Genomic DNA, 16415 nt, shown 5'->3' with positions numbered 1-16415 from the left:
TGTAGCTGAGCTCGTTTTCTCATTTATTATTACTTTTCAGATCACTCGTTCAGTCAAAAGTTACATTTTTTCGATCTTCACAGATAAAAGTTAAATCTGTGGAGCAAAAAGTTCTAGAAGTTCCCAATTTCTGTATCAATTTCTTAAATTATTTACGTCCAAATGATGGAAACCTGCCCCGATGACGCAGCGACGCCCGTCCACCTCCGGCTGCGCTGATCACACCCTCATACATTATGTATTACAGGCTGTGTTATATCATTTTCAATGTGAACGCCAGACAGACATTTCTTACACCCCGTTCTCTTCATACTTCAGGATCAGAATTAATGAATTATCTATTGATTAAATTCCACTCTAGCAAATCCACCATGGCGAATAAATGAACTAGCCAGGGCACGTGTAGGCCACGGCCAGGCTTGTCAGGGCAATCGATCGGCGGTTAGTAATCTTTGGGGATATAAGAAGAGTTGATGGTAATATGACATGTGGGGAAGGGAATGCTAACAAAGTCTCTGAATGAAGTCATCCCAGACTCGCGCCTCACACCGCACGGCTGGAGACGAACGCAAACCGATGTACAGGACATTGTGCTGATCGAACTATAGGCAAATAAAGAAGGGCGCTAATACTTTTGCAAAGTACTTGTCTGCTATTAACTGTGAATTGTGTAATGTAGAAGGGGTAGTCTTGTGGCTCTAATCAAGGGTTTCCATTCCCCTCTTCTTTGATGCTGAGACTAAGAAACTGCAGCTGCATCTCCCTCCTCATCCTCCTTCATAATATATTTCCTGCATTACTCCAATTAATTTTCCCAAGGGGCCACATGAGAGACCATGACTGTTGTGGAGGACCAAACCAATGGGCTTAAATTAATTCTGCTCGATATTAAAGAAGTTGTGCAATACTTGGACAACTTCTTCTCAAACCCCACATGGTCTCCTATATACAGTATGAGCCCCCACATGGTCTCCTATATACAGTTTGAGCCCCCACATGGCCTCCTATATACAGTATGAGCCCCCACATGGTCTCCTATATACAGTATGAGCCCCCACATGGCCTCCTATATACAGTATGAGCCCCCACATGGCCGCCTATATACAGTATGAGCCCCCACATGGTCTCCTATATACAGTATGAGCCCCCACATGGCCTCCTATATACAGTATGAGCCCCCACATGGCCTCCTATATACAGTATGAGCCCCCACATGGCCGCCTATATACAGTATGAGCCCCCACATGGTCTCCTATATACAGTATGAGCCCCCACATGGCCTCCTATATACAGTATGAGCCCCCACATGGCCTCCTATATACAGTTTGAGCCCCCACATGGCCTCCTATATACAGTATGAGCCCCCACATGGCCTCCTATATACAGTTTGAGCCCCCACATGGCCTCCTATATACAGTATGAGCCCCCACATGGCCGCCTATATACAGTATGAGCCCCCACATGGTCTCCTATATACAGTATGAGCCCCCACATGGCCTCCTATATACTGTATGAGCCCCCACATGGTCTCCTATATACAGTATGAGCCCCCACATGGCCTCCTATATACAGTTTGAGCCCCCACATGGCCTCCTATATACAGTATGAGCCCCCACATGGTCTCCTATATACAGTATGAGCCCCCACATGGCCTCCTATATACAGTTTGAGCCCCCATATGGCCTCCTATATACAGTATGAGCCCCCACATGGTCTCCTATATACAGTATGAGCCCCCACATGGCCTCCTATATACAGTTTGAGCCCCCACATGGCCTCCTATATACAGTATGAGCCCCCACATGGCTGCCTATATACAGTATGAGCCCCCACATGGTCTCCTATATACAGTATGAGCCCCCACATGGCCTCCTATATACTGTATGAGCCCCCACATGGTCTCCTATATACAGTATGAGCCCCCACATGGCCTCCTATATACAGTTTGAGCCCCCACATGGCCTCCTATATACAGTATGAGCCCCCACATGGCCACCTATATACAGTATGAACCCCCACATGGTCTCCTATATACAGTATGAGCCCCCACATGGCCTCCTATATACTGTATGAACCCCCACATGGCCTCCTATATACAGTATGAACCCCCACATGGCCTCCTATATACAGTATGAACCCCCACATGGTCTCCTATATACAGTATGAGCCCCCACATGGCCTCCTATATACAGTATGAACCCCCGCATGGCCTCCTATATACTGTATGAACCCCACATGGCCTCCTATGTACAGTATGAATCCCCACATGGCCTCCTGTGATTTATATAGTACTCCAAAGTCTCTGTCCACTTTGGGGCTCACAAACAATAATCCCTATATATACTAGTACCAAAAGTAGGTGATCTACAGTTGGAACTGCAGTTGCATCCCCCTCCTCCCCTTCCAATGGTTTATATTGCACTCAACAGTCTTTGTCCTCTTTGGGGCTTGAAGTCCAACTTTCATGTACATACGAGTACCAATAACAGGTGACCTACAGCGGAAACTGCAGCTACATCCCCCTCCTCCCCTTCCCTCTTTTCCTTTATGCACTGTACAATACCAGGTGGATTTTTGGGATCTGGGAAGGTTTCAAACTGGAAGAGAGGAACTTCGGGCAGTTGCGGGGTAAGGAAAATGCCACTAATGTTTGTACAGACGTCTGTATGAGTGTTTGAGGAAAGTGAGCAATCCGTTTTAGAAACAATACTCCGTCCATCTCCCATAATTCGCCCGACATCTCACCTTGAGGTGACATTCACCATCCTTGGAGAAGGCATCTTTTTAGGTAATCCTTCAACTGTTGCTACTTGTGTAGCGTTGCTCTTTATACACGCGTACCTCGTGCAAGCTTCAACCTAATGGGATACAAATCACAGACTTGTTAGCGCACAAATAAAGGCAATGACCCCATTTATTAAAATGCACTAATTATTGTCGTCTGGTTTCTGGGCTTTTTTTCTGACATTTCTGATGGTGTTTAGTCAAAGAACTGGTGAGGCTGTAAGCCTCTAGGAAAACATAAAATGGAAAATATAAATATAATATAAATAAAATAAAATCTAAAAATATATTAACTATAAATATAATTAAAAAGATATAGTAAATATACTGTATATATACCGTATATGTAAATATATTTATTTTTTGTTAGGACATTATAAGGGTTAAAAGTTGAACAGCAATTTCAAATTTTTCCAACAAAATTTACAAAACCATATTTTTAGGGACCACCTCACATTTGAAGTGAGTTTGGGGGGTCGATATGACAGAAAATATCCAAAAGTGACACCATTCTAAAAACTGCACCCCTCAAGGTGCTCAAAACCACATTCAAGAAGTTTATTAACCTTTCAGATGCTTCACGAGAAGTAAAGCAATGTGGAAGGAAAAAATGAACATTTTGTTTTTTTCTCAAAAAATGTAGTTTAGATCCAAACTTTTGTATTTTCACAAGGGTAACAGGAGAAATTGGACCACAAAATTTGTTGCGCAATTACTCCTGAGTACATTGATACTCCGTATGTGGGGGAAAGCCACTGTTTGGGTGCATGGCAGAGCTCAGAATGGAGGCAACACCATTTGATTTTTTGAACGCAAAATTGGCTGGAATCAATGGTGGGTGTCATGTCGTTTGAAGACCCCCTGATGTACCAAAACAGTGGAACCCCCCCAATTGTAACTCCAACCCTAGCACAGCCCTAACCCCAACCTTAACCCAAGCACACCAGTAATCCCAACCTTAACCGAAATCCCAACCATAACCACAACCCCAACACCATAACCCTAACACAACCCTAACCCCAACCCAACTCTAGCCCAACCCAAATCCTAGCCCAACCCTAACATCAGGTCTAATCCCAACCCTAGCCCCAACCCTAACCCTAGCTCTAAACTCAACCCTAACCTTAACCCAAACGGAAATTTTTTTTATTTTTATTTTAATATATTTACTTAACTAAGGGGGTGATAAAGTGGGATTGATTTACTATTTTTCATTTTGATCACTGTGATAGGGTCTATCACAGTGAGCAAAATGAACCAATTGGAAAAATCTCTTATGGTTGCCGTAGATATGTGCATGAGATTTCTGGCGTAGCAGGTACTGTTAGCTGAAAATTGGCATTAAAAAATCGCATCAAAAACCTCTACAAAAAAAGCCTAGTGTGAACTTAACCTTAAACTGTATTGCTTGTACCATTTGTTATAGAAATGTGGCACAATTTTTTCACATTTTTCAAAATGAAGATTTTTAGTACTCACCCTAAAATCTCTCTCTTGAAGCCTTCATTGGGTGACACAGCAAGCATGGGTTATATTCTGCCATCTGGAGGTTGAGACTAAGAATACATCTTAGAAAGAAAAGCTGACTCCTCCCCAACAGGCTACACCTGGGCAGCGACGCCCTGCTATTCAGTTTAGCTTTAGGTACCGTTACACTTAACGATTTACCAACGATCACGACCAGCGATACGACCTGGCCGTGATCGTTGGTAAGTCGTTGTGTGGTCGCTGGAGAGCTGTCACACAGACAGCTCTCTCCAGCGACCAACGATGCCGAAGTCCCCGGGTAACCAGGGTAAACATTGGGTTTACCCGCACTGACTGTGAGCGCCGGCTGGCCGTAAAGCAGAGCACAGTGGTGACGTCACCACTGTGCTTTACGGCCGGCGCTCACAGTCAGTGCAGGGAAGCTGAAGGCGGGGGACATGACAGACACCGGAATGTAAGTATGTACTGTTTTTTTTTTTACTTTTACAATGGTAACCAGGGTAAACATCAGGTTACTAAGCGCGGCCCTGCGCTTAGTAACCAGATATTTACCCTGGTTACCAGTGAACACATCGCTGGATCGGCATCACACACGCCGATTCAGCAATGACAGCGGGTGATCAGCGACCAAAAAAAAGGTCCTGATCATTCCGAGCGACCAACGATCTCCCAGCAGGGGCCTGATCGTTGGTCGCTGTCACACAGAACGATTTTGTTAACGATATCGTTGCTACGTCACAAAAAGCAACGATATAGTTAAAGAAATCGTTATGTGTGACGGTACCTTTAGTGTCATGTCTGAGGCAGATATGGGTCTGTGTTTCAGACCTCTCTTTGCCTTGGATAGGTCAAGTTAGGAACTAACCTTTTCTCAAAAAGTAAAACCTTTATACAAAATAAAAGCTGATTCCTCCTCAACAGGCTACTTCTGGACAGCCGATACCCAGTTAGTGCAAGAGTAGTGAGAGGAGCAAAACAAAAACCTCTCAAACAATGGAGATTATCGTGTTCCCCGATGAAGGCTATGAGAAACAGATTCTTCTCTAGAGTACCAAAAATCTTCATTTATCGAGTGCTTCATTGTTTCACTTGGGGACACAGACACAATAGGATGTCATACAGCAGTCCCTGGGTTGGCAAAACTAATATTAGTACTGTAGAAGGAAGAAAAGCAGTTTCTCAGGTTACTACTCTAGCAACTGCTGCTTAGAGAACCCTTCTGCTGAGATGTGCATCTCTAGACGCAAATGTAATAGCTCCACATAGATGTAGACTGAAGACTAAGTATCAGCCCTATGGAATAGAAGAACAGACGCCATAAGGTGTAAGACCCAGGAGCCTTGCTATGACCTCACTGGAGAGTGAGTACAAGTTGCTTGATCAAAGCAGACATATGTGTGATTACTGACACACTCAGTAATCAGGGGAGCAGATAGAATGGTTTGTAATGTTGCACAGCAAAACTCAGCTGCACTGTCTAATCATGCAGGAAGTTAGACCAGGAGATCAGAGTTAAAGCAGGAGTTCTAACAGCCTTGAGGATCTTGAGTAAGTGTCCATCTACAATGGAAATCCATTGGCACCATGCAATTGTGGTGCATGCGGGGCAATGACTGTCAGCACTTACAGCCCTAAAAATGCTACTGTGGTGCTTGCCATAGGCATTTAAAAGGCTAAACTATTGGGATTAGAGTAAGCTGCAATCTCATAAGTTTCTGTCGGATGCCAGCAATGTAACATAGCCGGCACTGTATACATCGAGCAATAATAATAATAAAAAAAATTGTATTTCTATAGCACCAACATATTCCGCAGCACTGTACAATTAAGCGGTGACATATACAGACAATAAATTCAGTTGCATTAGGAGTGAGTGTCCTGTGCACAAGCTTATAATCTACCAAGAAAATCGGGGGTGCACAATAGTTCCAAAGTGCTTGTTATTTCAGGTCCAGCCATTACTAAATAGGGGTTTTCATACAAAGCTTCATGATCCGGTCATCAGCCCGTGTGTTTAAGTGCAATTATCAAGTGCAGTTATAGAGTGCATGGAGGGAGCAGATTCTGAATAATGTTTAGAAGGTGGGGAACAGGGAAGAGTTAGATCAGTGAGTTGAGGTGTTAAGCTTGTTTAAAGATATGTGTTTTTAAAGGACGCTTAAAAACGTGGGGGCTGGGTAACAGTCGGATTGTTTGGATAGTGCATTCCAGAGAACTGGTGCAGCACGGGTTAAGTCTTGGAGAAAGAGGTGCGAGATTCGAATTATGGAGGATGTTAGTCTTAGATCAGTTACAGAAAGGAGAGCATGGGTAGGGTGATAGAGATGAGGGAGAGGATATAGGGTGGTGCAGAACTGTGGAGAGCCTTGTGGTTGAGAGATGAGTTTATATTATATAATTCATAGTGAATGGGCAACCAGTGCAATGGCTGGCACAGTGTGGACGACTCATCGGTGTAGCAGCTGCACAGGAACACGACCCTGACTGACGCATTTAGAATGGATTGGAAAGGAGAAAATTTGGTTAGAGGGAGAAAGATCAGAAGAGAGTTGCAGTAGTCCAGACGAGTGAATAAGAACGACAGTAAGAGTTTTAGCAGTTTTAAAGATGACAAAAGGTCGGATTTTGGAGATGTTTTAAGATTCAGGTAACATGAGTGAATGATTGGATATAAAGAATAAAGGAAAGATTTAGGTTGGTGGAGGGAACAAAAACGAGGAGTTCAGTTTTAGAGAGATTCAGTTTCAGATAGAAGGAGGACATGATGTTGGAGACAGCGGGCAACAATCCTTGGTATTTTGTATTCGGGTGGGGGTGATGTCAGGGGAAGAAGTGTATAATTGGGAGTCGTCAGCATAGAGATGGTACTGGAACCCAAATCTACTGATTGTCCAATAGGGTCTGTGTATAGAAGAGGAGAGGCTTAGGATTGAGCCCTGAGGAATCCCGATAGTAAGGGGACGAGGAGAGGAAGAAGAGCCGACAAAAGATGCAGTGAAGGAGCGGTGTACATCGTATGTCGCTAAAATCCGCATAAAGGAGAACCTGGAACAAACCTTTTACGTTGCGCCAGTAATAACATATTCTCCTTTGTGTTTCTCTATTGCGCAACACAAAAGATGCCAATAACAAACTCAGCTCTGCTACGTCTATATCCTGATCGTATTGGTGGGGTCGAACTCCCCTGTTACTCACCTGTATACTGTGCACTGTATACGGAGCCAGGTCTCCCACTATATAGGCATAGGGTGTCCCACTTGCCATCTCGTAGCTCTTATTATCCACGTAGATGGAATATTCTGTGACAAGGCCGTTTGGATGTGCAGGGGGCGACCAGATGACACGTACAGCTGTACTGTTGATTACCACAACCTCTGGAGGGAGAAGACCCTCAGGCTCTGGAATTAATGGAAGAAGCTGAGTACACTCCAGCTGTCTGCGGAGAAGACCTTGTATCTAACCAAATGCAGAATATCAACAAATGGATAACGGGTCGGCCTGCCGCCCTATGACGGTGCTCCCATACAGCGTATTGCTCGCTCCATCCACTTATTATAGCCACATGACTATAATAACGCTCCATAATATCATCACTGATGTGTGACCGATGGAACGCTCTCTATTAAAACCAGATTAACTATCAATTGTAGTATTGAGCGTCCCAATCACAGTGAGGCAGCGCGGAAAGCCCTTATATCCGCGTCCGGCTGGATGACCTATGGAGCAGTAAGTGCGGCCCCCCGTAAATGACTGCCAGCCACAGCGCGGCATTATCGTTAGGGAAATGATCTAAAGTGTTGATAATCACACAGTAGTTAATATCGCCATCTCATTTAAAAATTACATTCCCAGCACAGGGGCGGCCGAGATAAACGGGTCAAGTGTTATTTTTTTTATCATGTTAGTTGGATATATGCTGTACGGATATTCTATAAATGAGATAGAAAAGATGGCGGTGACCTCTGATATTACTGGGGGAATGAAAATCCTCACTGATAGAGCTTTTCTAATGACCTGGAACGCTTGGTGGGAGGCGAGGAAATTATTACACTTTTTAGAATGAGTTTTTATAAAGTCAGAAGATTAGGCAGAAACTTTTACATATGATCAGAGAAACTAAGCTGAGCATTATAGTACATGGATGACTATGGGCTGTGCATTATACTACATGGATGACTATGGGCTGTGCATTATACTATATGGATGACTATGGGCTATGCATTACACTACATGGATGACTATGGGCTGTGCATTATAGTACATGGATGACTATGGGCTGTGCATTATACTACATGGATGACTATGGGCTGTGCATTATACTACATGGATGACTATGGGCTGTGCATTATACTACATGGATAACTATGGGCTGTGCATTATACTACATAGATGACTATGGGCTGTGCATTATACTACATGGATGACTATGGGCTGTGCATTATACTACATGGATGACTATGGGCTGTGCATTATACTACATGGATGACTATGGGCTGTGCATTACACTACATGGATGACTATGGGCTGTGCATTATACTACATGGATGACTATGGGCTGTGCATTAGAGTACATGAATGACTATGGGCTGTGCATTATACTACATGGATGACTATGGGCTGTGCATTATACTACATGGATGACTATGGGCTATGCATTACACTACATGGATGACTATGGGCTGTGCATTATAGTACATGGATGACTATGGGCTGTGCATTATACTACATGGATGACTATGGGCTGTGCATTATACTACATGGATGACTATGGGCTGTGCATTATACTACATGGATGACTATGGGCTGTGCATTATACTACATGGATAACTATGGGCTGTGCATTATACTACATAGATGACTATGGGCTGTGCATTATACTACATGGATGACTATGGACTGTGCATTATACTACATGGATGACTATGGGCTGTGCATTATACTACATGGATGACTATGGGCTGTGCATTACACTACATGGATGACTATGGGCTGTGCATTATACTACATGGATGACTATGGGCTGTGCATTAGAGTACATGAATGACTATGGGCTGTGCATTATACTACATGGATGACTATAGGTTGTGCATTATACTACATGGATAACTATGGGCTGTGTATTATACTACATGGATGGCTATGGGCTGTGCATTATACTACATGGATGACTATGGGCTGTGCATTATACTATATGGATGACTATGGGCTATGCATTATACTACATGGATGACTATGGGCTGTGCATTATACTACATGGATGACTATAGGCTTTGTATTATACTACATGGATGGCTATGGGCTGTGCATTATACTACATGGATGACTATGGGCTGTGCATTATACTACATGGATAACTATGGGCTGTGTATTATACTACATGGATGGCTATGGGCTGTGTATTATACTACATGGATGGCTATGGGCTGTGCATTATACTACATGGATGACTATGGGCTGTGCATTATACTACATGGATGACTATAGGCTGTGTATTATACTACATGGATGGCTATGGGCCGTGCATTATACTACATGGATGACTATGGGCTGTGCATTATACTACATGGATGACTATGGGCTATGCATTACACTACATGGATGACTATGGGCTGTGCATTATACTACATGGATGGCTATGGGCTGTGCATTACACTACATGGATGACTATGGGCTGTGTATTATACTACATGGATGGCTATGGGCTGTGCATTATACTACATGGATGACTATGGGCTGTGCATTATACTATATGGATGACTATGGGCTATGCATTACACTACATGGATGACTATGGGCTGTGCATTATACTACATGGATGACTATGGGCTGTGCATTATACTATATGGATGACTATGGGCTATGCATTACACTACATGGATGACTATGGGCTGTGCATTATACTACATGGATGACTATGGGCTGTGCATTATACTACATGGATGACTATAGGCAGTGCATTATACTACATGGATGACTATGGGCTGTGCATTATACTACATGGATGACTATAGGCAGTGCATTATAGTACATGGATGACTATGGGCTGTGCATTATACTACATGGATGACTATGGGCTATGTATTATACTACATGGATGACTATAGGCAGTGCATTATACTACATGGATGACTATGGGCTGTGCATTATACTACATGGATGACTATGGGCTGTGCATTATACTACATGGATGACCATGGGCTGTGCATTATACTACATGGATGACTATGGGCTGTGCATTATGCTACATGGATATGACTATAGGCTGTGCATTATACTACATGGATGACTATGGGTTGTGCATTATACTACATGGATGACTATGGGCTGTGCATTATACTACATGGATGACTATGGGCTGTGCATTATACTACATGGATGACTGAGTTGTGCATTATACTACATGGATGACTATGGGCTGTGCATTATACTACATGGATGACTATGGGCTGTGCATTATACTACATGGATGACTATGGGCTGTGCATTATACTACATGGATGACTATGGGCTATGTATTATACTACATGGATGACTATAGGCAGTGCATTATACTACATGGATGACTATGGGCTGTGCATTATACTACATGGATGACTATGGGCTGTGCAATATACCACATGGATGACTATGGGCTGTGCATTATACTACATGGATGACTATGGGCTGTGCATTATACTACATGGATGACTATGGGCTGTGCATTATACTACATGGATGACTATGGGCTGTGCATTATAATACATGGATGACTGAGTTGTGCATTATACTACATGGATGACTATGGGCTGTGCATTATACTACATGGATGGCTATGGGCTGTGCATTATACTACATGGATGACTGAGTTGTGCATTATACTACATGGATGACTATGGGCTGTGCATTATACTACATAGATGACTATGGGCTGTGCATTATAATACATGGATGACTATGGGCAGTGCATTATACTACATGGATGACTATGGGCTGTGCATTATACTACATGGATATGACTATAGGCTGTGCATTATACTACATGTATAACTATGGGCTGTGCATTACACTACATGGGTGACTATGGGCTGTGCATTATACTACATGGATGACTATGGGCTGTGCATTATACAACATGGATGACTATGGGCTATGCATTATACTACATGGATGACTATGGGCTGTGCATTATACTACATGGATGACTATGGGCTGTGCATTATACTAGATTGATGACTAGGGGCTGTGTATTACACTACATGGGTGACTATGGGCAGTGCATTATACTACATAGATGACTATGGGCTGTGCATTATACTACATGGATGACTATGGGCTGTGCATTATACTACATGGATGACTATGGGCTGTGCATTATACTAGATTGATGACTAGGGGCTGTGTATTATACTACATGGATGACTATGGGCTGTGCATTATACTACATGGATGACTATGGGCTGCATTATACTACATGGATGACTATGGGCTGTGCATTATACTACATGGATGACTATGGGCTGTGCATTATACTACATGGATGACTATGGGCTGTGCATTATACTACATGGATGACTATGAGCTATGCATTATACTAGGTTGATGACTATGGGCTGTGCATTATACTAGATGGATGACTATGGGCTGTGCATTATACTACATGGAGGACTATTGGCTGTGCATTATACTACATGGATGACTATGGGCTGCATTATACTACATGGATGACTATGGGCTGTGCATTATACTACATGGATGACTATGGGCTGTGCATTATACTACATGGATGACTATGGGCTGTGCATTATACTACATGGATGACTATGGGCTATGTATTATACTACATGGATGACTATAAGCAGTGCATTATACTACATGTATGACTATGGGCTGTGCATTATACTACATGGATGACTATAGGCAGTGCATTATACTACATGGATGACTATGGGCTGTGCATTATACTACATGGATGACTATGGGCTATGTATTATACTACATGGATGACTATAGGCAGTGCATTATACTACATGGATGACTATGGGCTGTGCATTATACTACATGGATGACTATGGGCTGTGCATTATACTACATGGATGACTATGGGCTGTGCATTATACTACATGGATGACTATGGGCTGTGCATTATGCTACATGGATATGACTATAGGCTGTGCATTATACTACATGGATGACTATGGACTGTGCATTATACTACATGGATGACTATGGGCTGTGCATTATACTACATGGATGGCAATGGGCTGTGCATTATACTACATGGATGACTGAGTTGTGCATTATACTACATGGATGACTATGGGCTGTGCATTATACTACATGGATGACTATGGGCTGTGCATTATACTACATGGATGACTATGGGCTGTGCATTATACTACATGGATGACTATGGGCTGTGCATTATACTACATGGATGACTATGGGCTGTGCATCATGCTACATGGATATGACTATAGGCTGTGCAGTATACTACATGGATGACTATGGGCTGTGCATTATACTACATGGATGACTATGGGCTGTGCATTATACTACATGGATGACTATGGGCTGTGCATTATAATACATGGATGACTATGGGCAGTGCATTATACTACATGGATGACTATGGGCTGTGCATTATACTACATGGATGACTATGGGCTGTGCATTATACTACATGGATGACTATGGGCTGTGCATTATACTATATGGATGACTATGGGCTATGCATTACACTACATGGATGACTATGGGCTGTGCATTATACTACATGGATGACTATGGGCTGTGCATTATACTACATGGATGACTATAGGCAGTGCATTATACTACATGGATGACTATAGGCAGTGCATTATACTACATGGATGACTATGGGCTGTGCATTATACTACATGGATGACTATGGGCTGTGCATTATACTACATGGATATGACTATAGGCTGTGCATTATACTACATGTATAACTATGGGCTGTGCATTACACTACATGGGTGACTATGGGCTGTGCATTACACTACATGGATGACTATGGGCTGTGCATTATACCACATGGATGACTATGGGCTGTGCATTATACTACATGGATGACTATGGGCTGTGCATTATACTACATGGATGACTATGGGCTGTGCATTATGCTACATGGATATGACTATAGGCTGTGCATTATACTACATGGATGACTATGGGCTGTGCATTATACTACATGGATGACTATGGGCTGTGCATTATACTACATGGATGACTATGGGCTATGTATTATACTACATGGATGACTATAGGCAGTGCATTATACTACATGGATGACTATGGGCTGTGCATTATACTACATGGATGACTATGGGCTGTGCATTATACTACATGGATGACTATGGGCTGTGCATTATACTACATGGATGACTATGGGCTGTGCATTATGCTACATGGATATGACTATAGGCTGTGCATTATACTACATGGATGACTATGGGCTGTGCATTATACTACATGGATGACTATGGGCTGTGCATTATACTACATGGATGGCTATGGGCTGTGCATTATACTACATGGATGACTGAGTTGTGCATTATACTACATGGATGACTATGGGCTGTGCATTATACTACATGGATGACTATGGGCTGTGCATTATACTACATGGATGACTATGGGCTGTGCATTATACTACATGGATGACTATGGGCTATGTATTATACTACATGGATGACTATAGGCAGTGCATTATACTACATGGATGACTATGGGCTGTGCATTATACTACATGGATGACTATGGGCTGTGCATTATACTACATGGATGACTATGGGCTGTGCATTATGCCACATGGATGACTATGGGCTGTGCATTATACTACATGGATGACTATGGGCTGTGCATTATACTACATGGATGACTATGGGCTGTGCATTATACTACATGGATGACTATGGGCTGTGCATTATAATACATGGATGACTGAGTTGTGCATTATACTACATGGATGACTATGGGCTGTGCATTATACTACATGGATGGCTATGGGCTGTGCATTATACTATATGGATGACTGAGTTGTGCATTATACTACATGGATGACTATGGGCAGTGCATTATACTACATGGATGACTATGGGCTGTGCATTATACTACATGGATATGACTATAGGCTGTGCATTATACTACATGTATAACTATGGGCTGTGCATTACACTACATGGGTGACTATGGGCTGTGCATTATACTACATGGATGACTATGGGCTGTGCATTATAATACATGGATGACTATGGGCAGTGCATTATACTACATGGATGACTATGGGCTGTGCATTATACTACATGGATGACTATGGGCTGTGCATTATACTACATGGATGACTATGGGCTGTGCATTATACTAGATTGATGACTAGGGGCTGTGTATTATACTACATGGATGACTATGGGCTGTGCATTATACTACATGGAGGACTATGGGCTGTGCTTTATACTACATGGATGACTATGGGCTGCATTATACTACATGGATGACTATGGGCTGTGCATTATACTACATGGATGACTATGGGCTGTGCATTATACTACATGGATGACTATGGGCTGTGCATTATACTACATGGATGACTATGAGCTATGCATTATACTAGATTGATGACTATGGGCTGCATTATACTACATGGATGACTATGGGCTGTGTATTATACTACATGGATGACTATAGGCAGTGCATTATACTACATGGATGACTATGGGCTGTGCATTATACTACATAGATGACTATGGGCTGTGCATTATACTACATGGATGACTATGGGCTGTGCATTATACTACATGGATGACTATGGGCTGTGCATTATACTACATGGATGACTATGGGCTGTGCATTATACTATATGAAGGATTATGGGCTGTGCATTATACTACATGGATGACTATGGGCTGTGCACTATATATGGAGATGCATTATACTATATGAAGGACTATGGGATGTGTATTATACTAATATCGAGGACTATGAGCTGTGCATTATATGTGGAGGACTATAGGCTGTGTATAATACTATATGGAGGATTATGGGATGCATTATTCTACAGTAAATATATGGTATTGTAGAATTTACAATAGCTATCACTCATATAAGAAGTGAAAGCTGGCATTGTACTATATCTATATTTCTCTGCTGTATCTGTGCATCATGAATCGTGTTAAAGGGGCCACTGAGACTCTTTCGCCTGGGGCCCACGAATACCTGTAGCCGGCCCTGAATGTATCTTTCTATTCATGGATCTTTGTATCTAACCATCTATTTATTCACGTATCAATCAAGCAATCTCTGCCTACATCTATCAATCTATGCCATATGTATCTATTATTTGTCTATCCTGTATTTATCTCATATATTTACCTTTCCATCTTTTATCTGTTATTTTGGATCTTGCTATCTATAGACACAAGAACAGATGGAGTAATATTTCTATTCTGATGAATCTCCTCATACACCTGACCTGGTGAGGCCGGGGTAGTAGTCACTATTACACACAGATCTGCTGGGGTCTCTGCGGACCACTTTATTGATCTCTCTTCTCTTCTGAGCTCAATGATGCATTTAAGTATTTTATCATTTAGCCCCTTTTTTCCTGCCGGTTTAATAACATGACTGGTTACATCCCTGCCAAACCAATGCATTTACAGACTGAACGAAGTGCTAACCTCCATCTAGGGTGGTGACGCGCTCCCAGCCGCTGCTTATACTGTGAGGCCCATTGGAGACCTCCATACAGAGGTGATAGTCGGTATTCGGCTGTAATCCACCAATCACTGCTTGGTTCACATCCGCAGGGAACGTCAGAGACGTCTCATATCTGGAGGACTGTAGAACAATCGTGTAGTGATCGACATCACCTTGTAGGTCTTGTAGGGCTGGAAAGAAATATATAATCAGAATATATAAATATATTATTGTAGATATGAGTGAGAGAAACAGAGGGAAAAACAGAGCGATAGATGATAGATAGATAGATAGACAACCGTCCACTTACTGAAACCAACAGGTACACCTACCTGGGCCTAGAACTCAGCCAGTCAGGGAGCTTCAAGCAAGCCATAGAGTCACTAAAAGACAAGGCATCCAAAGCCTTCTATGCCATCAGAAGGCGTCTGTACCACCTCAAGGCACCA

The 16415-nt window shown here is 42.5% G+C and overlaps 1 protein-coding gene across 1 annotated transcript in view; it reads right to left on the bottom strand.

Annotated features, from left to right (window-relative positions):
* USH2A (usherin) overlaps positions 1-16415 on the bottom strand; it is an 824795-nt gene that overhangs the window by 233653 nt on the left and 574727 nt on the right. Inside the window, exons 52-54 of the mRNA XM_069726496.1 lie at positions 15948-16157; positions 7468-7670; positions 2746-2858 (exon numbers count right to left, since the gene is read on the bottom strand). Of these exons, the coding sequence (XP_069582597.1) occupies positions 2746-2858; positions 7468-7670; positions 15948-16157 (526 nt within the window). The remainder of the gene's footprint in view (positions 1-2745; positions 2859-7467; positions 7671-15947; positions 16158-16415) is intronic.

This window comes from Ranitomeya imitator, chromosome 5, assembly GCF_032444005.1.
Source record: "Ranitomeya imitator isolate aRanImi1 chromosome 5, aRanImi1.pri, whole genome shotgun sequence".
Classification (NCBI taxonomy): Eukaryota; Metazoa; Chordata; class Amphibia; order Anura; family Dendrobatidae; genus Ranitomeya; species Ranitomeya imitator.
This window is presented reverse-complemented; position numbering and strand designations above follow the sequence as displayed.